The sequence below is a fragment of the Squalius cephalus genome (assembly GCF_949319135.1).
Source record: "Squalius cephalus genome assembly, chromosome: 5".
NCBI classification, from domain to species: Eukaryota; Metazoa; Chordata; class Actinopteri; order Cypriniformes; family Leuciscidae; genus Squalius; species Squalius cephalus.
Window position 1 is genome coordinate 29,972,660 of NC_137126.1, and position 27,490 is coordinate 30,000,149.

General features: G+C 38.5%; 1 protein-coding gene across 2 annotated transcripts in view; it reads right to left on the reverse strand.

The window, feature by feature from the left end:
* Nucleotides 1–27,490, reverse strand: part of lamc3 (laminin, gamma 3) — an 83,447-nt gene that overhangs the window by 51,335 nt on the left and 4,622 nt on the right. For both annotated transcript variants that reach the window (XM_079872587.1, XM_079872586.1), the window contains exons 2-5: nucleotides 17,019–17,323; nucleotides 6,681–6,811; nucleotides 5,758–5,924; nucleotides 512–700 (exon numbers count right to left, since the gene is read on the reverse strand). In XM_079872587.1, coding sequence (XP_079728713.1) covers nucleotides 512–700; nucleotides 5,758–5,924; nucleotides 6,681–6,811; nucleotides 17,019–17,323 — 792 coding nt within the window. The remainder of the gene's footprint in view (nucleotides 1–511; nucleotides 701–5,757; nucleotides 5,925–6,680; nucleotides 6,812–17,018; nucleotides 17,324–27,490) is intronic.

Below are 27,490 nucleotides of genomic sequence, written 5' to 3' on the forward strand. Positions count from 1 at the left end.
GGCGGATACATTTTTTGTCCGATGATGATGGAAACACATTTACCGAATAAATCCCTCCATGCGCAACAAAAAACTCATGTGACTTTGCCTCAACTGTGGATGTGACTGGATAACTGGACTAACAAGCAGACCAGTTTCAATTCACAGCACCTCAAATGTTGGTTTGATCATTCTGAAATGCCTGTGCCAAAGTATGCCATCAGAATAATTTTGCACAACTTTGGATGGAAACATAACTATTGCTAGTGCTACTATTGTAGAAAATCCCTGTTTGAATTTCTGTGGATGTGTGTTTGTGTGACTTATTTTTCCCACTGTAGTTTCTTCAGAGCTGTAGGCTATATTTGTATGTATATATGTACATTTGTATGTATACTGTATGTACATTTGTAGTGTATGAGAAAGAGAGCATTTAAGTCCGAGTATGGGTTAATGTAAGATACTAGTGAAAGTGTGCATGAGTGTGACTAATGCACAATTGCTTTGCTGAGTGTGTGTGCGTGTAACTCACCCATTGCATTACAGTTGCAGTCTTGGCAGGGCTGTTGCGGTAATGATCTAAAGAAGTTCTCTCTGCATCGCTCACAGTGAGGGCCAGCTGTGTTTTCCCTGCAGCCAACACAGCGCCCCCCACTTCCTGTGCTGCGGTACTGCTCAGCATCAAACACGCATTCATCAGCAAGACCACTGCAGTTACACTCTGAGAAGTAACAGAAACAAGTGGAGGAAAAGATATGGATGAAACAAAACAAAAGATACAAAAATACCAAACTGCTTAGAAATAGCAATGGACATTCATTTAAACCAGCATGTTCAGTTTCATTAGGCCTTAGAACACACACACACACACACACACACACACACACACACACACACACACACACACACACACACACACACACACACACACCCTAATAAGCTCCCTTGCCACAGGCCCCTTCTGTCTTGTGGGACATGACTCGTTTTATTACAGTTCCGTCAGTCTATTGACTCTGCAATAACCATCACATTATCACTCTCTAATGGGATACAGTTTCTTGAGTTGCCACTGAAGAAAGGATTACACACCATTATACTAGAAGAGACATACAACAGATAGGGAGAAATGCTTATTAAAGGAAATGTACAATTTTATTTTTTGACATTAAAATACTTTCTACGACAGACAACTATAAGAAAGCAATTTTTGCATTTCACCAAAATGTTCACTACCATTCAAAATATTCTATTTCAAATCAATTTCTACTTCAAATAAATGCTGTTTTTTTTTTCTTCTTCTACTATTTTTCAAAGAAACTTGAAAAAAAATATTAAGCAGCGCAACTATATTTTCAACCATGATAATAATAAGATCAGCATATTAGAATGATTTCTGAAGGATCTGAAGTCTGGTGTAATGATGGTGAAAGTTCAGCTTTGCCGTTACAGGAATAAATGACATTTTAAAATATATATTTAAAAAATATTTATTTTATTCAAATATAAAAGAGTTGTTTTAAATTGTCACAATATTTCACAACTGTTTTTACTATATTTTGCAGCTTTGGTGAGCATAAATTTGGTACCGACCTCAAACTTTTGAACGGTAGTGTCCATGGCTCAGGCACTTAAACACTGTTTTTTTGAAAACCTGGCCAAACACAGCAACATTAAGTGCACGTACAATACATGACTTGTGAATGAAATTCATGAAATGTTGATTTTAATTAAAAAAAAACAGTAATTTGATTTTTTGTTTAAAAAATGCATTAATGTAAATGCAGGCGTTTTTGGGACTAACAGATCTAGATAAAGTGATTGTAGCTCGGCTTCATCGATCATGTAAACTTGTTTATTGGACTACAATTGGCCTCTGCATTAAGCGCATGATTCAAAAGAAAGATGACATGCAATGTGTATTTAATACTTAAAATACTCGATTAGACATTGTGTCATACATATATAGAAGAATGAAGACTGTAGACTGTAGATCAACTACCAAAAACCTGATGGAGCTCCATTATAACTGTGCAACGTACTTATTGATTTAACCAACAACGTTAACGTGGGGCAGGACCACGTGTTTATTGAACATGAAGTGTTCAGGAAACCTGTTTGAAAACATCTTCACCTTTAAATAAAAAGTATTACTGTAAAATGATTGTGTTCAATGACAGCAACACCCAGCCAAAACAAAAGAACTGCGAACAAACCTAAGAAAAAATTATATTTTCTGGTCAGTTAAAAAGTGGCGGGTTTCATGTAGTTGCAACATGTACTTATAAATATTTTAGTAAATATGCTTGTTAAAGAGATGTGTGGATGTGATGAATAAATATTTCTAGGTTGTCCTAATTACTCTTCAATTTTTTTGATGGATGCAGCCATGCAAAGAATAGCAATTTAACAAACCATTTATATTGCAGAAGTTGTGGTAACAAACCGTCAAAAATGGCTGAGAAAAACAAGCATTTTTTTTTTGCTGCAAGCTAGATTTTCATCTTTTATCTCATGGTTTCTCTCCACTTTCAAACTAGAGGGTAAAAAAGACGTCCTTAGTCAATTAACGTATCTGTTTGAAGCATTACGAGAGAGACATATGGTGGCAGCTCTGCGAGTCTGCCATGCAAACGATAAACTTGGCACAGTATGTGATGAAGAACTTTGTAAAGCAACCATGCATGGAATGCATCTGCAGTTGATTCCACCTCCTCACCAATAGATAGTGCTGCTTTTGAAACCAAAAACTTGTTTATTCACTAAATTCACTTTGATGGGAAGGGACAACAATTACCAACAGAAACCCATCTGTTGACCACTGAAAGTTAATTAAAGGAACGTGGAGCTTAGTGGAATACAGAATGAAAATAATTAACATGGCTTTTTTCGGCTTATGGGCTTGTCAGAATTGCCAATTACAGCATTCCCCTAAAGTATTTACCAGAGACGCATGACAGCACACGAACATACAACACATTACACAAATGAAACTTTCTTAGTTACTGTGCTAAAAGGCTAACCGATGCGTTGTTTGATTGAATTACTGACTGGTGTGAGCATAACCCCATTTCCAGAAAAGGACATTTTGTAAAATGCAATAAAATCAAGAATCTGTGGTTTGTTAACTCTTTTTAAATTTATTCAAGTGACAAAAGCACAAAGAAAGGTTTTCCAATGTTTTCCCTGACCAACTTAATTGTATTTTGTAAATATAAACAAATTTGTATTTTGATGGCTGCAACACACTCCAAAAAAGTTGGGACAGAGGCATGTTTACCACTGTGTCACATCACCTTTACTTTTACTTACACTTTTTAACTGTTTGGAAATTGAGGATAGTAATAGTTGCAGTTTTGCAGGTGGAATTTTTGCCCAATCTCGCAATACACAAGACAGCTGCTCAACTGTCCCTTTTTCCCAGTGTAGCAGACTATGTTAAGTGACAAGGGTTTTCCAAAGTACTTCTGAGCCCATGTGGCTATTTTTAACACCGTATAACGGTTTCTCATGCAATGCCATCTGAGGACTCGAAGATGGCGCACATTCAACGGAGGTATGCAGAGGAATGAGCTTCGTATGTGGATTTTTTGTTTTCTTCAAACTAGGTTCTTCTCTGTCTGCTGGTCAAACAGGACCAAACTCAATTGCGTTTGCAATGATTGAAGCTGTTTTTTTTTGTTTTTTTTTGGTATATATTTTATAGTTTTCACATGATTGTATATAATTTTATTCAGTATTACTGTGCGATTACTGTATTATGTTTAATACAATGTTGCTTCAGTTAAAAACAAAAACGCATACTGCCCACTCAATTGGACATCTGAAAATATATTTGTAAAATATGTGTAAAAAAAGTTTTTGGGCCCAAAATAAAACCACACACTGAGAAAAGTGAAAAAAATTCAATCACAACCAATGTTCAAAACGCAACAAGTTAACTTTTTTTGAACGTTGATTTGAGAAGGTAAAACTCTGTTAGCTCTAACTGAATTTCATGTTTAATGAACTTTAAAACATTTAAAAATATGATGCTGATGTGGAGACTTAAATAGATGCTAAATTTCTCAGATAGGCTACTTTAAAGACAACGCACAGATGGGCCCTCAGCTAGAACTTCAGTTTCTTGATTGATTTAAATTTACATGTTAGTTTGAAACTGAGAAAACTGATGAAAACCATTTATTATTAATTAGTCAAATGAAAAACATTGTTAAAATGGATAATGTAATGTATAATTTACTTGGGGCCAAAAGCACCTTTTCTTGATTAAAATCTCAATGGATTACAGTGTCACTAAATTAATTAACCAGGTGATGAAACTTGCAGGATTAACTTCAAGCTTTTTATAAGATCATAAAAAGAAACAAAGTGTAGAATAAATGTTTTGATACAATATAGTTGTGTAGCAGAACACACACGAAAATAGGAATATATATATATTTTTTACTAGGGGGGGTGAATTGCTGTTTCATGCATACTGAGTTTTTTACACTGTTAAAGAGTTGGATTCCCATGCTAAACATGGACAAAGTTTCAAAAGTTAAGTTGTACGTTTGAAGGAGTATTTTTGTTCCAAAAATACTCCTTCCGGTTTGTCACAAGTTTCGGAAAGTTTTTTTCGAGTATGGCTCTGTCTTACGTAAGATAGAGCGGAATTTCCTTATATGGGTCCTAAGGGCACTTCTCCGCGGCCGCGCGCGCACTCGCAGACCAGAGAGAGAAGAGAGCGAAAGCAGTACGTTACCTCAAAGCGCTATGCTCGGCTTTTAGGGAAGTCAATGTCACCAAAGAAGTGGGTTTTTGGTTGGCAGGGCAAGACAACCCTGCACAGATTCCCAAAGAACCCAGCGTTAAGGGAATAGTGGATGGAGTTTGTTTTTTCGAAGCATCAACGGAGGTTGTGCACGACTCTTTGTTCCCTGCATTTCGACGATGATTGTTTTATAAACAAAGCCCAGATCGACTTATTTGCAGATCGTCTAATGCTTAAGGATCGAGCAGTCACGGTGAGTAAACTACTTCAAATGTCTCTCTGTGTTGTTGTTAGATCAGTTAGCACAGCTATAGCACACCGCCCACACGGCCCGCCCCCAGCCGCTCGGTTTTTTCCGGAAAGACTCGGTACAGCCAATCTTTCACCTCTAAATATAATAAAACTAAAGACGTTTTGGAGATATGAAGGATGCAATACTACTCTATAGGTACTCAAGATTAACAGGAGATTGAGTGAAAATGAGCATTTCACCCCCCCTTTAATCATAAACACAGGAGAAATACACGTTAAAGATCCATTCATTTAAAAGGGACTGAACAAAACAGGGAGTTTAAATACAAGACGAACCAAATGACTGACAGTTGATAATCATACGTAACCACAGAAACAAACGAGGAGATAATCAGTAACCAAAACTGAACGGAATATCAAAATAAGAGTCTGTATGTGTATATATATATATATATGTGGTTTTAGGCCGATCATGATAGGCCGATCATGATAGGCCGATCATGATAGCATGATAGCAGATCATGGAGATATTATATATATATATATATATATATATATATATATATATATATATATATATATATATATATATATGTATATATATATATATATATGTATATATATATATATATATATATATATATATATATATATGTATATATATATATATAGGCTATATTATACTTTATACATTATACATCACATCTGAGTGTAGGATTTTCAGGTTTGTGATGGATCTACTCCAAATAGACAAATAATCAGGCCGTACTCACTCACACACTGGTTGGCTGAATCAGCGGTGGCCCGTGCCCATGGCCGGTCCTGGTAGAAGAGAGCACAGTGCTGACAGTCGACCCCTGCAGTGTTGTGCTTACAATCACACACCAAACCTCCCTCCTTATTGGTTATGCAGTCACTGGCATGGCCGTTACACTTGCATCTGCAAGACAGTTGAGAGCGCATTATTAGCATTATTTCAAGGCTCATTGTATTCTGTGGACACTCATAAAAAAAAATCACTTTGCCGAAAAAAAAAAAGCTCAGGATGTGGCATTCTGAGACAAGATTTACAAATGAGCCAGATGGTTAAATTTAAAACCAAATGACATCAAAACACAAAGCAAAATTTTATATGCTACAGGGACCTTAATAGAGAATATGAATTGGCAGAGTTGATCAATATGTCAAAAATACTAAGTAGAATCACATTCTGACCACAACGTTTGCCATTTGTTTGGCAGAAATTACAGCTTAGCAAGTGTTGTGTATTTTCACCAACTTGCACTGATAACTAGTATTAACATTTGTGCACTTTATTATGAAGAAAAAAAAAAAAAAACAGAGAAAAGGCAAATAGACACTTTGATATACAATATGAGCTGATAATGAAAAAAAAACAAAAGCCGACATGCACAAACTATATACAGATGGCGAAAAAACACACAAATACACAAACACTGTCTCTTCCACATCCTGTTTATACTACTAATACACTTAAGATGTAGAACACAGATCAAATGGCTGGCAAAACTCTCTCTCTCTCTTAATGAAGCACAGCTCCTCTTGGTATTACATCACTCACTTGCCATTTTCCGTCATTTGCTCCCATTCTCTAATTTCTCTTGGTCAGTAAACATCTGCCAATGAAACAACGGTGGCAGCTAAAACACATTCAACATTAATCGTGTTTATTCACCTGCCCCCCACGGAGAAATCAGATATGGCATAAAAATACGAGCGAAGCACTTTGGCATCTTTGAAGAACTCGTCTCCAAAAGTGTTTAATCTGTCCAGAGAGATGAGAATATCTGTAGCCGTCACCCAGTCCTACAGAGAGGAAGAGAGAGGAAAGTAAAATCAGAGAGAAAATGCATTAAACTGAACACAAGTGACAGTAGAGTATTTTCAGCCTGATCTCACGGCAATTCGTACGAATTCTACGAGGTGGCTAATTTGTACGAATTCATACGACCTCACTCGCACGAATTAGTACAATTTTTGCTAAATCGTACATATTTTACGAATTGCCCAACCGTGGGTTTAGACAAATCGTACAAAGTTTAGACAAATCGTACAAAGTACAAAGGACAATGTAAAATTCCAACGCTATCTCACGACCAATTCGTACGAATTCGTACGAATTAGCCACCTTTTTATCACTCGTACGAATTCGTACGAATTGGTCGTGAGATAGCGTTGGAATTTTACATTTCCATTTCAAATGCTGTTCTTTTGAACTCTCTATACTTAGTTTAAAGAATCCTGAAAAATACGTAATGGTTTCCACAAAAATTATTAAGCAGCAAAAGCACAACTTTTTTCAACATTACTAATCAGAAATGTTTCTTGAGCACCAAATGTATCAATGTATTAAAATAAATCTAAATATTATTTGAAGAATATTTACTTCATATTAGGTTGACAACTTATTGCTTAAAACTACGGGTTGTATAAAACAAAATAATTATGATTGAGCTCAGAATCTTTAGAATAATCTTAGATTAAAACCATAAATCATATATCAGCTTTAATTCAGTAAAGGTGTTAAATTTCAGAATGCATTTTATTAACAGTTTAGAAGTAAGTTCAAAAACAGATGTAGTTAAGGTGAGAGGTCATAGAAAATAGAGTACAGTTAGATACCATAATATTTTTCATAATTCTTGTGTTGAAGTGAACTTCAAGGAAAACAAAGCTAGCACCTCTGTGTATTCATGTATATGTGATATAGACCAAAGCATAAAGAATGAGATGGTAGAAAGAAATAGAGCCTTCCTCATTTTTATTTTGTATGTGTGCAGCTGTGTGTCTGGTCAAGTGTGTGTTTTGGTTTGATCATGTGTGTTAGTGTGAAAGCAATAGAGTTTGGTCATCCTTATCAGTGGCTGGCTTGTTGACCCCTGTTCTGTCCGTGTTAATGGGTTTTGAGCCCAGTGTGACAGCCTGGCGCGTGTAGGTGAGAGCACACATCTTTCATTCTGGGGGAACAAGATAAAAAAGGAGCGGAGCTGGCCAGCACGTCCCTGCCTCTCGGAGGGATGGTAAAGTTTATTCCTTTTTAGAGCAGTTGAGTAAACAAAAGAAAGAAACAAATAACCCCTCCATGTCTCTTTGTCTTTCTAACGATGCTCGTCTGACTCTGCTTCTGTTTTTACTATACATGTCGCTCTGTTCTTCTGCTTCCACTTCTCTGTGTACAATATTCTCTATCTTCCCCTCAGAGTGTCTCTCTTTTCTCTCACCCATCCTTAGCTCTCCACAGTTTTTTAATGCCTACTTTACTTTTTCAACTCTCTCTCTCCTGTGCCTCTCTTGTTTTTGTTTTTGCAGTTCTTGTGCATCATGCAGAAAAGGTCTTATTTTGGGGGCGAAACAATGTGCAATGAATCATAAACAATAACAGCTCCAATACTACAGAGTGAGAGGAAGCTATAGAGAGAGAGATACAAGCTGTGTTCTACAATCTAATGAGTTACCTATAGGCAGTATTTTAAGTCATTGTGGATGCGCTGCCGACGTGAAAGCTGTGCCAAAAGGTAGGCAACTTAATTATGCTGCCTTCTAAGATGTCTTCTTTTAGCAAATGACTGGCACCACTGCATTTATCCCTTACAGTGGTGGCAATTATCACACACTACAACAAACTCCAAGATGTACAAGATATTTAAGTATATAATGCATAAAAAATTATAAAAAATATAATATAATAAAATGTAATATAAAATATACGGTTAGACTTTATTTTAAGTTGCAGTGTAATTATACATTTAAGTACTAAGTAATAATAATGAACTACATGTACTTACTATAGGGTTAGGATTATGGTTTGGTTTTGGTTTAGGGTCAGTTGTATGTAGGGCATACTACATGTAACACGTAACAAGGACACTGTAAAGTGTTACCAAATATACATATTGTATAAAATCATTCAATACTTAAAACCATATTAAAAGTATTAAAACTGAAGTAATAAATAATTCAAAAACGACTGGTAACACTTTACAATAAGGTTTCATTTGTTATCATTGTATTAACTAACATGAACTAACAATGAGCAATATATCTTTTTTTTACAGTATTTATTAATCTTTGTTTATGTTAGTTAATAAAAATCCAGCTGTTCATTGTTTGTTCATGTTAGTTCACAGTGCATTAATGTTAACAAATACATTTTTTGTTTTTAAATATGTAGGCCTACTAGTAAATGTTAATTAACATTAACTGACATTAATAAATTCTGTAGACGTATTGTTCAGTCCTATTCTCATTTGATTTTAATAATGAAATTAAAATTAAGATTAATAAGTGCTAGAAGTAACCTATTGTTCATTTTTAGTTTATGTTGACTAAGTAGGCCTAGTTAAATGTTTTTAATGTGCTTTAAGACAAACCATGTGCAAATTCATAAGTCAACAGCAACACCATTGCGGAGTATTTTCTCCTTAAAACTGCAGTGAAAAAAGACAGTCTCAAAAACGCGGTTTAAAGGGTAACAATTTAATTAAAGGTGCTCTAAGCGATGTTGGGTGACGTCTTGGGTGACTTCTTGTTGACGTTCGAAGTATTGTCAAACAAAACGGAGGCTAGCTCGACCCTCCCTCCTCCTCATCCCGTCCCCTCCCCCTCCCTTCAGTGCTTCCTGAAAACAGGCTTTTCCCTCTTCTTTGCTATTTGTTCATCGGAACGTCGTCTCTTTGGCCGTGTGTCGGCCATATCAAAATTTAAGAGAATATAATTCTAACGTTAGTCGTTGTCGTTGTCTAGGACATCTCTCCTCTAGCTAACTTCCCTCTTCATGCTTCTCTCTCCTCCACTCCCCACACCCCCCTTCATGTGCACGCGCACTAACCCCCCAACCCCCACCCCCAAATCATTCTTGTCGCTTATTGGCTGGAACACTGTTTGTTATGTTTTGTGGTGCAGGTTGGCCAAGTTTGTTTTTGTTGCCATTTGTGGAGCCTGGGCTGTCTACAGAGACCGCGTTTTTTTACAGTGTGTTCAGGGGACAGGCAGCTAGCAGGCAGGATAGTGAGGAGATGTTTGCTGTATATGTGACAAAAAATGTTTCAGCCTAAAAAACGAGTGACATTGCTTAGAGCACCTTTAAAGGGTACTTTAAATATGAAACTAAAACCGCCAGTAGGTGGCGGCAAGTCACTATCTTAATAAGTGAGTTGAGGGAGTCATTCATTCAACCGATTTGTTCAAACGGCTGATTCATTCAGGAAAAGCAAGTGATTGTTCATTGAATCGTTAAAATGATTCGTTCAAAACGCGGATCAGTCCAAACATCATCGCTGTCTGTTGCATTGAGACTCTGCTATGGTTTCATTTTGAAATTCTTGTCGGCAAAATAAAGGGAAAACAAACAATATTGACAATATTGTGTCTAAAAAGTTAATCACAATGTTAACTTATTGTTAATTTAACTGTTGTATAAAATAAATATCACATTTGCAAGTGTGCACTCTTGCTCATGTGATATTCTAACATAATACGATATAAATAAGACAAAAAACTAATTTGGGGATATACAGTAGGCTACATAACTGCACACATCACGCAGTGATAGCAAAGCATGAGAGACAAATGCGATGTCAGCTCGCAGTGCCTCGTACAGTTAAAACATTGATTACAATATCATCATAGATAATACATATTGCACACTCCTAAGCACATACAGAATGAACTTACAATTGAACTGACATTTTCCAACTTTCTTCTCCTTTCTCTCCTCCTTTCAGGTGCAGGAGACAGAGACGTGGCTAATATACGGCGAATGACGCGAATTGTCATGTGAACAAGCAAATCCACAAAGATAGAACAATAAAAAAGAATACGTACGCTAATTAGAACATTTTAATTTGGAAACCATTTAGATACGTCTAAGTCAAAGTGTCATCTAAAATTTAAGACCTTTCATAAGTAAAAATAATACTTTTTAAGACTTTGTATGGCCTTAAATTAAAAAAAAATCTAATTTAAGACTTTTTAAGGATCCGCAAGAACCCTGTTTCACATTAAGCAGCACAACTGATTTCAACATTGATAATAATCAGAAATGTTTCTTGAGCAGCAAATCAGCATATTAGAATGATTTCCGAAGGATAATGTGACTGACAACTAGACTGGCTTATTTAAATAAGCTGATGACTAATTAACTGAGGATAGTGATCAGGTACAGTATCAAAGGTGGGCTTGTATGAGCCAACAGAAAAGCAAAGAGATGCTTAGCTTTCTTTATGTGCCGGTTTATGAGTCAGGATTGGAACTGTTTTGTCATCTCACTGCACATTTGCCATGATTAATCATTTTGCCACTTCACATCTCAGCTTACAGGCTCAAACCCTGTGCCAAGAAAGAAAGTCCCCTGGGTTAGTATTAAAAGCACATGTAATGCCATGAGGCAACTATCAAAAGACATTAATGGAATATGGATTATGGATATGGAATATGGATATGGATTAATGGCTAATCCATTGATTAATGGCTAATCCAAAAATGGAATATGGATATGGATTAATGGCTAATCCATAACTGTAAATATGGCACCAGAATATGCCTACAAATAAAGTTAATTTGAAAAACTGAGAGACAGATTAAAAAATAACTTCCTATTGAACAAGCATTCAAATTTCCATTAAAAGAGCTCAAAGGGTTAATATTCTAACACAAATGATCCAGTTATCTATGGCAGTGACATTTAAAGTAATGCAGATTGTAATGAAAAAAAAAACTTAAATAAAAAAAAACTTCAATTTTTCGCTCTGAACTATGGCTGAACTATGGCTAGCATCCCAGCTGAACTATGGCTAATTGTCTCGAGTGAGCTGCTCTTTGAAATATTACTTACATGGCAGGATGGAAGTATTATTTGAGAGGTTAATTATTAGATAGTTTATTGGTGGTTCTTTGCACAAACAGCAGCAAGCACTTAATTAGTCTTCATTTGCTTCGACCAGTTTGGCTGATGAGTTCAGAAAAACTGCTGACTAAGGACAAAGCGTTTAAGTGAAAATTGAGAAATAGTGTCTCTGTTCTCAATCTCTTGTCTGTTTTAATTTATTTTTCTCCTTTGAAGAGTTTAGAGTCACACTTTCTACTTTTTGTACAGCATTTCTTGAAATGTTTCACCCCCACCCCTGGCAATTCAATTCTCAATTGCATTTTCTGTTTTCGCATCTTGCGGTTTTGCATCACCCTTCTACGTGCTCTCTCCATCCTCCTGCCATCTAAAGTCTCCTCCCCTCTTATATGGGTCGTAGCCAGGAGGGTCTTCATGATTAGAATGCATCAGGAAGAGGCTTGTCCCTCATTTCAAACTGAATAACATTTTTTAATTTGATTGCTTAAGTTCACTGTGCTACTCGTTTTATGTGCTCTATCTCTCATTCTCATTCAAAGCTGGTGTTCCATTTTAAAATCCAGCTCTCAGCCAGAGAGAGAAAGAGAGAGAGAGAGAGAGAGAGAGAGAGAGAGAGAGAGAGAGAGAGAGAGAGAGAGAGAGAGAGAGAGAGAGAGAGAGAGAGAGAGAGAGAGAGAGAGAGCATGCATGCCAATTTAATGGATGACTGAACAAATTAAATTTGAATTCGCAAGACAACTTTCATCTTCAGCATGGATTTTGTTGGTGTGGGAAAAATATATATAATAATGCCTTTCAGACTAAAAAAACAAATATCCCCCTTTGAAGTAATCCATTACTTTGCAGAAAACATTCAAGTATCTGGTTACAAGGTGTGTTTTCACCTTGTTACCAGCCAAATTGTTTAATAATGATGAAAAAGGAAAAGCCTGCATACATTAATGGTTTAACATCAGACTCCTCTCCCTAAACAATGTCTGAATAAGTGCAGAAAGCGGTGCAGTGCAGGGATGACATCAGAACCCGGAAATCTAATTTGTCACTGGTTCCTTTGAGATTTCACCATGGGGTTTTATAGGGGTTTTCAATTTATAAGTAAACTAAAGCCTGTGGTAAACATAACTTGGCAATAGGCTTTTTGTTCAACAACCTGAACTGCACACACCCACACCTATCACACGATGAAGAAAGACGAAGGCAGATCAACAAAGACGAGGTTTAATCACAGACAAGTGATAGACAATAACAGCGTGTGCTACACACACAAAATATAACCGACGAGGGACTGAACATAACAGGGAGTATTAAGTACACAAGGCAAATGAGGTAACTAAACAGGAACAGCTGGCAAGACTTAACTAATTAGAAACCACAGTGACTATGAGAACTAATACAGACAAGACAGAAACTAAACATACATGTGACAGCACCCTAATCTGTATTATCTAGACGTTTTCAAAAATAAACATAAGTGCTTCAAAATTCGTGTTTTTCGGTATGGGTCATTGTAATTTACTTTGTAGAAACGTTGTTGGTCACCAATGCTGCATTTATTTGGTATACAAATGTATTAAATTTAATGTGGTAAATGTATTATTTTTTTAAAGTGTTGTCTATTTTAATATATTTTAAAATGTCATTTATACCTGTGATTGCAAGACTGAATTTTCAGCATCATTACTGCAGTTTTCAGTGTCACATGATCCTTCAGAAATCATTCTAATAGGCTGATTTGGTGCTCAAGAAAATTTTCTTTTTATTATCAATGTTGAAAACAGTTGTGCTGCTTAATATTCTTTTGGAAACCATGATAGGCCTAAATTTTTTTAGTATTCTTTGAAAAAAAAATAGAAAGCATTTATTTAAAATTTGTATAGATAGAAAGATATATACTTCTGAATAGTAGTTTATAAAAATAAATAAATAAACAAACAAAACAAACCATTACTTAAAATCAAGTGCTAGTCATCAAATTGTCCCAAATTAAAAATGTAAAAAATAAGATCACAGAACACTGAACTTTAAAGATTTTATACAACCTTTTCAAACGTTTAGTTTAGCAGACATGACTGCATAGAGCATACTGCGAGTGCTGTTTTCCCCTCTTTAAGCTTTTTTCTTCTCTCAAATTATTCTCAGATTGAAATACAACCCAGGGGGCCTCTTGTCTCTGTCATCTGATTTGAAGTTCAAACTTCCTTCCTTTTCTCTCATTTTTTTTCTTCTGAGAGGTTTAAGAGTGGAAAAGTTAAATTCTATCAACACAAATGCACAGCACGAGACACACTAGGATAAAATGCTATATTAAAGGCAGGATGCTGTCTGCTGGCATCAAAGCTTATTAAATATGGTTTTGCAGAGGAGACAGAATGGGTCAACCATGTGTCAGGGTGTGCCTCTTTTTTTAATGTAATTAATCTTACAATATTAGTATGTTAATACTGATAACATGTTCATTTCTCAATTACACAACTACTAAATGAGGTTATAGCTAGTGGTAGTTATTTAATATGCCTACTTGGCCTATAGGTTTAGGATCAATAGAAAACGTTTGGCAATATCAGCCTCTGGTAAAGTTAAATAAAAAAACAATACCTTTATAGGGTAAAAATAAACAGACTCAGGCCACTGATGAAACAAGTGCTGTCAATCGATTCAGTAATTTAGGGTGAGTTCACACTTTGCAGTTCGGTTCTTTTTGTCCGGACCAAAAAAGAAAATGATACATTTAGTACTGGTTTACTTAGCGTTCACACCATAATTTTTTAACAGCAAACCTAAAGAATATATTTTATGATGTATATTTTGCAACAGAACTTAAACATCAAAACAGTGTTGTGTGCTGGGCTGGGCTTAATGCACTCGTTCTATGTGCGTACATATGATGATATTTTTTTCCAGCTGAGAACTCACAAAGAGTTAAGAAAATGTGCAATGGAATCAAAACACAAAACAGCACCTGTAATATACAACGACTATGACAAGAAAAAACAGGTATGATTGAGCATTCTGTCCTTTTAAAAGGTGGCATCTTGTGACATTAGGCCTACGTTCTGTTTTTGGTGCGTTTAGATGTCTTTCCATGTTGCGTTCATATCTCAGTAGAACTGCATGTTTGTTTGGAAGTGGACGGAGACCAACCTTTTCAGGGGTTTTGGTCAGTCTGGTTAGACTTCCAATATTATGGCTATGCTGAGTGTGGGCCAGTAAGAAAACTAATTTAGATATTTTGGAAAAATGAGAACACAACAGGAAATAGGAAAAAAATTGTATCATAACTCTTGCTCTCTAATTTTTTATTGATTTTGTTAAACATTTTTAGCAGGGTATTTCTTTTGAGTTTTGAATAACAGCTCTGAGTCTTCTCCTATAATGCCTGATGAGTTTGGAGAACCTGACAAGAGATCAGAGACCATTCCTCCATACAGAATCTCTCCAGATCCTTCAGATTCCCAGATCCATGTTGGCACTTCTTCTCTTCAGTTCAGTCCACTCATTTTCTGTAGGGTTCAGGTCTGGGGACTGGGGTGGCCATTGCAGATGCTTGGTTTTGTGCTCAGTAACCCATTTTTGTTTTGATTTTGATGTTTGTTTTTGGATCAGTGTCCTGTTGGAAGATCCAAACATGGCCTGTTATAAGATTTCTAGCAGAGGTTATCAGGTTTTGATTTTTTATCTCTTGGTATTTGATCGAATCCATGATGCCGTGTATCTGAACAAGATGTCCAGGACCTCTGGCAGAAAATTAGCAGCATTAAAGATACTGCAGAGTATTTCATTTTACATATGGGGTTCTTTTTATAACGGGCCATGTTTGGATCTTCTAACAGGACAGTGACCCAAAAACAAACATCAGAATCAAAACAAAAATGGGTCACTGAGCACAAAACCAAGCATCTGCAATGGCCATCCCAGTCCCCAGACCTGAACCCTACAGAAAATGAGTGGGCTGAACTGAAGAGAAGAAGTGCCAACAGGGATCTGGGAATCTGAAGGATCTGGAGAGATTTTGTATGGAGGAATGATCTCTGATCTCTTGTCAGGTGTTCTCCAAACTCATCAGGCATTATAGGAGAAGACTCAGAGCTGTTATCTTGGAAAAAGGAGGTTGCAAAAATTATTTAATAAAAGGGGGCCAATAATTGTTCCCAATGTGTTCTGGAGAAAAACATTTATTTCATAATGTGATTTCCCCCCCACTTTCATTTCTTTTACTTCAATAAAAGGTTAGATTTTTGCATTTTTTTAAAAAATATATAAAATATCAAAAGGATAAACAATGCAGATTTCTTTTTTACAGCCATCTTTGATCATATTTACCAAGGGGGAAAATAATTCTGACCAGCACTGTAGGAGTCAGAGACATATAATGATAGCCATGAAATTACGCTAAGCAAGATAAATGAGTCGGTTATTCTACTCCAAAATTTTTACTATTGTCATTAACCACAATACATCTGTTTTGGAAGAGACACTGCAGTGGAAATGTTCATGACTGATACAAATAAAACAATTTTTCTGTCATGTATGTATATACACAATTGGAAGTTGTTAGTAGGCAAATAAACTAGTGAGAGTGTGAATCAAGTGTATTTTCTGAAGGTCTACAGGACCAAAATGTCCATAGCTGCAGTCAGAAACACCCATATAAGTGTGTATTCACCTACTGTATTAAACAGTTAGGTGAGCTCTGGCAGCTGCCTGTCACCTTTGATTTTCTGAACTTCATCTGATGGCTGTGACTGCATCTCTGTGTGGAAGAAGCTCCCTAGAAATCTTTGGGAAAAGTTGCAGGCTGTATTTAGTAGCACGGCATGCTGAGCACACTCATGTTTAGCCGCGAGATTCTGCTCTGAAAGTCTGAGAGTTAGAGAAGCTTGACAGTGAGGTGTATTTCCCTCAAAGCTTTCCGCTGGAACAACAAAGCACAACCATCTACATATCTATAGGCCGAGGAGATGAGCTGCTGACTAAAACAGCAAGTTATTGTCAACAAGCCATGAAGGTAAATATTTACGCATTTACACTGTAAATCCCTTAGGATTACATTAGAAATTATTCATGTTTATATTTGGCATTCTAAAATATGTATCCAGATGGACTGAATATAAAATCATTCTACTGCATTACATGACAGACAAAATCTCATTGTAAAATAACATGACGTACCTGTAACACAGCACTCTGGTCGAAGTTGTAGGCACTGGGTCGTCCTTCCAATGTGGAGAAGGCCACATTTCCGCCGGTAAGTGGAGAGATGTCACTAAACTCATCCGTGCAGAGTGCCGTCCTTTCCTTCTCGCCTGGACGTATGAAGCCCTTACTGTCCCTCCCGTACGTCTTGCGACAAGAAGCACTGTAATATTGATATGGTTGCCATGGTCCATTCTCCTCTGTACGCTTGTAGATGGCGAAGCTCTCTGGTCGGCTGGTGTAGAACTTCAAACGTACATATGTGATTTCAAAGGCCTTGCCTTGGAAAAACAACAACAATATTAATGTCATGTTAATCTGGACAGATCCCACAAAATTCAGTACCTTCCTAAGTTAATGTAGCCTGATAATTAAAGCCCATGACAGAATTAAAGTGACCTGTAAACTGAGTTAATGTAAGATTTGTATCTACACTGAAAAAAAATGATAACATCTAAATTAACTGGTTTTATCCATATTCAAATGTTATTTAATGCAACAACATTAATTTGAAAATAATAAGGTAGAAATAGGTGTTTAGGTGATATTTGCAGTTTGTACGTCCTTCATCTATATCGAGCCAAATCAAGAATGTGCAGGTGTTAGATCTCTAACCCTAATGAAAAAGGAAAAAAGGACGAGGACACTTTATCCAATTTAGAGTGGAGGGCAGCTTTCTTGTATCTGTAGAGAATACGTGGAGTTTGTGCCTTGAGAAAATGGCATACTTGGTGGTACTTTGTCAGTTTAATTGCTACTCAAATCTTATTGTCCAAATGAACTGGAGAGTTCTTTAACCCTGGGTTGCTCCAGAGGGACTGTTCCTGCAGCCAGTGCACTGGAAGAGATAACTGACTGATAACACACAGCTATTTAATTTAAACCTTTTTAAATTTAGTCAGATTATTGTTGTTCTGCCGTGTTTTGAGGTTTGCTAAATTGCTACCATCTCTGTAAAACTAATTTAATTATTACCAGTGTTGCTGCCAAAAGATCACTGAGTCGTCATCCACTAATAATTCCCACAGATGGCAAATGCCTGTATGAGGTCAGAATAAGCAATAATCACATGACCGTACTGATACAGATGAACAGCTTGATTGCAGTGTGATATTGTCCACAAAAATTCAATAAACATGAATTTAATATTGAGTAACTTATGTTTTAGGCACAATATTACCAGTTATTTTCTCTCTTTTTTTTTGCCCTGCCAGGAAAATCTTTGGACATACCATTTGAACACTGTATTAATACTTCTGTCTTACATTTTCGTCGCCAGTTTTGACGTTATCGTTGTGTGTCGCGTTAAGTGAAAATACAATTACAGATATCAAGAATTATAATTTTTACTAGTTGAAATTCAATTGTTGATATCAAGAATTAGCATTTTAACTAGTGAAACAAGTGATGCTTTTAAATATTAAATTAAAATCGCCATTAGGTGGTGGCAAGTCATTGTCTTTATGAGTGAGTCATAGAGTCATTCATTCATGCAGTAACGAAGTTACTGTGAGTGGCTGTAATTATGAGTGAATCATTGAAGCAATGACTCTCATGATTTGTTCAAAGCCGCAGATTCATTCACAAACACTGCTGTGTGCTGCTGTTCTGCTGTGGCTTTCGTGGAGCTATTATTTTGTTGAAAAAAATACTGACAATACTGTGTTTAAAATTAACATCACTATTAATACCTTTCATTTGCTGAACTGTTGTATAAAATCAGTCGGTACCAGTCGGTACCGATACCATTAAAATTTTACGGTTCTCGGTACCAATTTCGGTACCACGGCAAAATGTGTTAAAACTATTTTTCTATTTTATTTAACAATTTAAAAAAAATATTCAATTCAATTCAATGACTTAATTATTTATGACGGTAAGCATAAGTAAATTAAGCTATACATATAAGCATTGAAGGCTATATGCTGTTTAAACAAATATTGCTAATAAAAAAATCAAGTGAAAAATAAACAACCTTCTATGCACACATTATTATTATTATTATTAGTAGTAGTAGTAGTATTTTTAATACATGGTGACGTGGCTAAATCTACTGTACAGTAGCCTAATATAAGTAGCCTAATATAATTATTTCTGTCAATTTTTTTCAAGTTAAACCGAACTTTTATTTTGACGGGTTGCCGTGAAGACCTTTGAGTTTCTGTGTGTATGATATGACCATAGACTGTAAAAAATAGGATATGACGATAGTTTTTCTCAAAAGAAACGGTAAAATGCTCATGAAGTGACTCTCAGAGCGGCTCTGGAAATGAATTTCATCGTCATCATATAGTGAGGCCGCAGAGACTGAAAACAGCGTGCTTCAGTGTGTGTGTGTGTGTGTGTGTGTGAGGTAAATGAAACCGCGCGTTTGCGCCATTCATTCACACAGAGACCAGCAGAACATGCAGGGTTAATATTTAAATAGTATTTTTGCGGTTTAATATACGCAGACACTATATATATCGTGGTATATATCGGCTACAGTGCTCCTAGTAAAAAAGTTAGTCTGAAGCCCCGCGCTTAGATAAACACGGAGCGACTGAAAGCAGGTGGGTACCGGTAGGCTACTACAGAAATGCTGGTATCGTCACATTTAAAAAATTTCAGTACCGACTTGGTACCGAAGTACCGGTACTTTTAACAACACTAGAAGAGAGTTTAAATCTTAAATCGATCTCTATGCACAGTCTGTGTCTATATTTGTTCTTCATGCTAGTAAGTAGTAAATCTCCAATTTTACAAAGGTAAGCTACATGGTCGAGAACGGCAGTAGGCTATAGCGCGATTAGCCAAGGCAGCATTGTTGAGTGAATGCAGTCAGTTTTGACTGCAAAAGATGAGGTAATTTGATCGGATGTCATGTATTTACAGCATTTTACCTGCTAGAAATACATGCTCAGTTTTAATGTTATTTTAAGGTGGGGTAGAATTAATTAAATGAACGCAAACCTCAGCATTTTGTTCGCGTACCCCCTTCTGTCACCTCACGTACCCCCAGGGATAGGGGAGAGCGGGCCACAACCTAATGCACGGCTAGTTGTAACACCCTTGTTTTAAATACTTCCACACATGCTAGCATGACGAAACTTAGTGTATTTACTAGATGCCATATAAACACTCTATAGAGAAAAATTTGCGGCAAAATTCAAATCTTTGGAAGATACTAAAGTCTCCGGCACGGACACCAACGTCTCTGGCACGTCTCCGCTGTTTCTGGCACGGACACCACCGTCTTCGGCATGGACACCAACGTCTCCGGAACGGACACCACCATCTCCGGCACGGACACCACCGCCTGCGGCACGGACACCACCGTCTCCGGCACGGACACCACCGTCTCTGGCATGGACTCCACCATCTCTGACACAGACACCAACGTCTCCGGAAAAGACACCACCGTCTCCGGAACGGACACCAACGTCTCTGGCACGGACACCACAGTCTCCGCAACGGATACCACTGTCTCCGGCACGGACAAGTGCACAGACACTGCCGTTTCCGGCACGTCTCCGCCACGGACAAGTGTACGGACACCACCGTCTCCGGCACAGACACCAACAACTCCAGCACAGACCCCACCGTCTCCGGCACAGACACCAACGTCCCTGGCATGGACACCGCCACGGACACCACCGTTTGTGGTTGCTGTGCCTATGCGAAATGAATGGCTGGAAAAGTGGTCTGCTGGGATGCCTGAATGGAGCAAAACAGACTAGGTTAAGGTTAATTAAGGTGTTTTTGAAACCAGAAACGTCTGACGGGGCGGTTGGAGTCGTCTGCGAAAAGTGGGTCGGAAGAGGATTTAGTATGTGAATTTCTGAAAAGCAAGTAGGCTGAGAGAGTTTGGTATGGTTGGATTGGTGATGGGAGATTGAAATGGTATATGAAATGGCCTTTCCTGGTTTGATCTGTCTTACTTTGCTTTATGAAGTAGGAGATGGTTTCGTTGTCTAGCACTGATAGATCTGTGATTGTGGGGTTGACTTTTGGGTTCAAGCTGGAAGTGATGGTGAGTTCTGAGCATCTGAGTAAACCGAAAAAAGCCACTATGAACATTGCGTCCAGTATGCGGGCAGTGTTGGCGGAGTGGTAGCATCGGTGGAGGGTGGAGATGCATACAGTAAGCATGTCTAACGTTATTGGTTGTCTGGCATCTGGGCGAGTAGGTTGTTTTTTTTTGGATGCCTTTGATGAGCATCGATGTTTGAGAGTTTGCTATCTCTGAGGAAGGCGAACCAAAAATGAGTTTGTGGAAGAATTGGATTCCGCTTAACCCTTGATGGAGCAGGCTTTGAGGTTCTTGATGCTTTTGAGATAGGATATGAATGAAGTGATGGCGAGCAGAGAAAAATTGGGAAAAGGCAGGTTGTATGTGAAGTGGAAAGACTTTAAATGCTTCCATGCAGTTAAGTAGGATTGGAGGGTGCTGGGTGAAACGGCTTGAAGAATGGAATTAAGAGAGGCGTCAAGAAGTGGTTTCAATGGGTCGTTTATGTGGATATCAGCTCTGAATAGTGAGGTACTGAGGTTGGGAATGGGTCCACGTCTGGTGCCAGCAACCTGAATTTCTGGAAAGCAAAACGGAGAGAGTCAGCTATTTGATTTTTGGACCCGGGAACATGTTTTGCAGTTATGATGAACTGATCGCAGGCTGCAATCCAAATAAGGCGTCTTAGGAGAGGCATTAGTACGGGGGAATTTGAGCGGCCTTTGTTGATGCAATGCACGGTTGCTTCGTTGTTGCAGTGCACTATGATGCTGTTAGTGGACCATTCTTTACCCCACAGGAAAGCTGCTACCACTAAAGGATACAACTCGAACAGCGCTGAGGATGTTAGTGACTGCGGTGAGTCTAACAGCTGGGCGGGCCATGTAAACGTGAACCAACGGCCTTGGTAGAATCCCCCGAAACCGATAGAGGGAGCTGCGTCAGTGAACAGTTGGATATCCACAGGGAGAGAAATCAGATTATTATAAAAAAGGACAGGCTGTTCCATTGTTTAAGGAAGGTTAGACAGAAACTGAGCTCCTGCGGGAGCCTATGGTCACATCACTGCTGCGGCAGTGGAGAACATTAGCTAGAGAAACTGAGCTCCTGCAGGAGCGTGAGGGGACATCACTGCTGCGGCAGTGAAGGCAAGGTTAGCCAGAGAAACTGGACTCCAGTGGGAGCAGAATGGACTGCTGTGACAGTGAAGAAGGTTAACCAGAGGAACGCCAGAGACGGAGCTCCTGTGGGAGTGGAGGAGATGACACTGCTGTGGCAATGTGAGAAGCGAGTGGGATCCTGCGGGAACGGTGGGGAAAGGTGGATATGGTGAGCTTGTAGGTTTAGAGTTTAGAGGGCAGCCTAGCAGGATTATGCGCCTCTGAAGTTTAAGTGGCCGAGCAAATATAGCAGTTCGCATTTAGGACAGTTTAAAATGTCTGGGAAGGTGGGTAAGACCAGAAATATCCTTTGATTTCTCCTCGTGCAGTGCGGCCTGGAAATTAACTGTATCCAAGTTAATGCCCAGAATTCAATGGATGTGGCTAGACCCATGGTTTATCCTGGGTGACTGGAATCCAAAGCTCACCGGAAACCGTGTGGGGCTGAGAGATCGATTGCTAAATTATTTATATTTTATTTATTTTGAATAAATACATGAGAAGCCTAAACGGTTTATAACCTGCGTATATTCACCTCTGGCACATCGATTTGATACTGTAGTCGTTGTTTGATCATCAAACAGCAAAGTACAATCTGATTTAGATGATCGTTTGTTCCTTTATCTGTTGCTGGTTTATTTATTTAGTGAAGTTCAAAAGAGACTCACTTATGGTGAAAGACAAAGAGCTTTCATAGAATTTTGCGCCTTGAATTTATCCAATTGTGTTTGAAAATCACTAAGGACTACTAACTTTGCCGTGGAAACACACTGCTTGTATGAATTTTTATTAAAATTTTTCTCTTAATTTCTATGGGTCACATTACCTGCCGATTTTGTTCGTTCTGAATCAGATTTTTAGGCGAAGCTTTGGTTTTAAATTACTTTAAAAAATAAAAATACATCTGTGCTATAACTAAGTTTCTAAGCGATTTTTGTAGATAAATTTCAAGACAGCGTTAACGATAGGTTCTTAATGATTCTGTGTGCGCGCAATCTGCACGTAATGTGCGAGCTACTGTTTGTATGTGTGAGTTTAAGCCACAAGGAAGCAGCGTGTTAATGACGGCAAATAATTTGAACAGAAACAATTTAAAACATGTATTCCCCCGATCAAAATGAATATCCAGATGGCATAACTGTGCTTGTGACTCAACGACTGAAGCAATGCGAAATTTAACCAGGGGCATTAAAACGAGAAGGTTTTGAGCCTGAGGGGGTATTGATACATTTTGTTAGTTTCATTTTCCAAATAACCAGTGGTGGAATGTAACAACATAAATTTACTCTGGATTGAAGTATAAATTTGAAGTACTTTAGATTGTTATTCAACTCTTAATCACTTATTCACTCAGTACACTTAATCTCAGAGGCAATCCACATCCCAGGTGTGATAAACAGAGCAGCCCACATTTTTTCCAGAACAGGGCCTCTCCCAGGAGAGTGGCGGTTGCACACGGAGGTAATAGCCCAAATTTGGACCCGATACGGGACAGCTCATGTAGATCTCTTTGCTTCTAGGGAGACGACCCATTGCCTTGGATGGTACTTCCTCACAGTACAAGAGGGCAGTTTAGACCTGGATGCTCTGTCACAAGAGTGGCTGACAGGCTTATTATATGCTTTCCCCCCCTTTCCTCTGATTTCCCAGGTCCTCCAGAGGAACAGGGAGGGTCATTGCACATTCTACTAGTTGCACCACACTGGCCGGGAAGACCATGGTTCCCGGACCTAGTTCAGCTGATTCAGGGTCCTCCGTGGCAACTTCCATCACGGGCGGATCTCCTATCCCAAATATACGGGCAGATTTGGCATCCAAACCTGATGGCACTGCAATTGTGGATATGGCCTCTGCAGAGTCCTTCCCTCAACAGCTAAATGAAGCGGTACATGAGACACTGAATAACGCCAGAGCTCCATCTACTCGTGCTAATTACTCCATAAAGTGGAGAATTTTTTCAGAGTGGTGTTTAGGCATGAATGTTGATCCAATAACCTACTTTGTGCCACTTGTCCTTAGTTTCCTGCAGGCTCAACTGGATCAGGGCAGAGCAGCCAGTACAATCAGGGTTTATGCTTCATCTATTTCAGCATCTCATGGGGGAGTGGATGGCCAGCCATTAGGCCGACATCCCTTGGTATGTCAGTTCCTGAAGGGAGCTTGTCGCTTATGTCCAAATCGCACTTGGGATTTGCCTTTTGTACTAGATTCTCTCACTAAGCCCCCGTACGAGCCTATGACTGATGCAGATTTATAAGCTTTGTCTCTCAAGACAGCTTTTCTCTTGGCTATATGCTCTGCTAAAAGGGTAGGAGAATTGTGCACGCTATCCATTAGTGAGGATTTTTTATGTAGGAGGCTGTATGGCACAGGGGTGACGCTCTGGCCCAACCCTGCCTTTTTACTGAAAGTACTTAATCCTCAGTTCAGAAATCAAGTTCTGGGTGTAGTTCAATTTTAACCCCCTTCTTCACAGGCAGATCAGCAGAATTTGCTCACCCTATGTCCAGTAAGGGCATTACACACACATTTTACTCAGACCTAGAGGAAGTCTCATTCTCAGCTTTTTATTTGCTATGGAAAGGCCAGACTGGGGTTGCCACTTTCTAAACAACGTTTGTCACATTGGTTGGTTGAGGTTATTTCCCAGGCTTATACGGAACGAGGGTTACCAGTTCCAATGGGAATACGGGCCCACTTGACCAGAAGTGTAGCTACTTCATGGGCTTCACTAAAAGGAGTTCCGGTGGGGGAGATTTGTGCTGCAGCATCATGGTCTACACCATGTACATTTGCGAAATTTGACGTCGACATAACTGGCACAACGCCGGATTCGGATTCTGTAGTTCCTCGCGACCCTGTTGACATGAGTCATCCTATTAGACCGTAGTTTCATCAGAGTGAGGTCGAAACAGATCGTAAGTTATGAATATAACTATGGATCTGTGAGTCCGAAGGATGACCGTCACTATCATTGTCGCTCGGAACACTAGGGCGTTCAAGATAAGAGAATGAGCTGGAAGTTTAACTCGCCTTTTATAGCGTGTGACGTTCTGCTTTCCATGGTCATGGGCATGACTTTCTTTACATAAGGTCTCGAGAGAAGGCGGAACGAAGGTTATCATCCTATTAGACCATAGTGACGGTCATCCTTCGGTCTCACAGATCTATAGTTATATTCATAACTTACGTTCTTCGGCTGTGTCCAAAATCACCCCCTATATCCTCATTCACTATTCCCTACATACATTAGTCCACTAATATAGTGGACTCCACTTGAGGGAGTGAATGAAAACAAGTGAGTGCGCTGGAAGGGCTGCCGCTTTTGCATACTGTAGTCTGTGCTTGCTGTTATATAATTATTTGAAACTTTGCAAACTGGCAGCTCCAGTAATAAGATGAAAAGATTTATATTAAACTCTGTCATGGAAACTATGTATAAGCCTTAATTAAACAATTTAGTAATCAAGTAAAAAGGAATTTATACCTGTATGATAATATGCTGTAGCCACATTGTACCAGCTTATTCAGCTGCGGGCGCCATCTTCTGGTCAGATGCGGGAATTCATTCAGTGCGCAACTCTCACAGTGCATTATGGGTATTCTCTAGTCGTTGAGTGTACATTGGTTGTACACTCTTTATTGGGGTGCATTGTGGAATTGAATGAGTGCACTCGCTACTGTCCACTATGGTTTCGGATACCAAATGGCTGTCCCCTCAAAATAAAGCCCTATTTAAGAGTATAGGGGGCGACTTCAGACACAGCCTATGGTATCCGCAAACAGTGATCGACCGTCGCACAACTCTGAACAAAATTGAATGATGTCAAGGCATAATGTGATTGGTTATAAAGTAAGCCGTTACGCTTGTTCCAATGGTAGAGCCACGGACCTTCGTATCTCCCAAATAATAAGACCATCTCTGGAGTCTGGTCTGCTCTGGCATCAACACAACACACATGTGTTGTGGTGCTCTCACATTGCAGATAAATATTTTGTAAATAAAGTGGTAAATTATGTTTTTTTGCTCAAAAAAAGCACTCGCGTCACTTCATTTATCACCACTAAATTTGAGGTTAAACCACTGGAGTCACATGGATTACTTTAACACATGGATTCACTTCTGATGTGCAGAAATTGAAAGCTGTTAATAACCACAAGGTACAAGTCAGCCAGCAGCGAGTTTGATTAAGAAAAGAATCAGAAAGACAGATTGTCTGATTGTGTTATGAAATTATGAATCAACTGTTTTGGTATTGACAGTCCTTTGGAATGACAAGAAAAAGGTACAAAGACAGAAGAACCCATTATAATCAGTGATGTTGTCTACACTGGATGCGGTGCGACGCGAGCGACAAATCTCAGACAGTAAACTGATGCCTCGTTCTATTTATGACGTACTGACACAAAAGAAAAAATGCTTTGCAATGGGCGCTTTGCCGCGTCCAGTGTAGACAGCTTTTAGCTGTTGCGATGCGAGCGACAACGGTCGCGTCTGGTGTAGACATGGTATTAGCTCACTCTGCCTATAACGCAACGTTACAACATCAAGCAATATTCCAATAATTCATATGATTATAACACTTTATATAGGGCGATTTGTGGTTAAACCACTGGAGTCACATGGATTACTTTAATGGCCCATAATGCACTATATAGGGGTAGAGAACGATTCAGACAGTGCTTTCCATTGGGGAGAGTGAAGTCTGGTTCCAATTTAATGTCACGAGAACCGCCGCAGCGCGCACAGACTGCTCCGGTCTGGAGATGATAGCACAGAGCGGATCATATGCACAAGTCGGACAAGTCGGAGCAGACCACAAAATGTATTGGATCCATTTGAAGTCGGTACAGAATGCTATATTTTAAAGTAATATTGAGGAGATTAGGAGGAGAAACGGTTAGACAGACTCAGTGTTAGAAACAGCCCTGACGAGTAAGAGATAACACCGGTGCCATGCAGCAATATAAATTACACACTTTTCAAACTACACATTCTCAGCATGATTATGTTCACTGTTTTGCTTTAGTAACAGTTTCATATTAAATCTAAAAGGGGAATCTATTACACTGTTTCAGTGGATATTATGTCAACACACTGGATAACATTGCAAGTTTCAAGGCACTTCAGTGGGCCTTTAATTTCACCTCAGCATGTAAGAAGAAAATCTTGGCTGGATTTGGTCTCCAGCTCTGATCTTGATGACTGGAACTGTCAAAACAATTAATCACTCTGCAGGACCTGAATTTGAATATACAGTAAGCTATATATCATGTGTTTGTCTCCCACAGTTTTA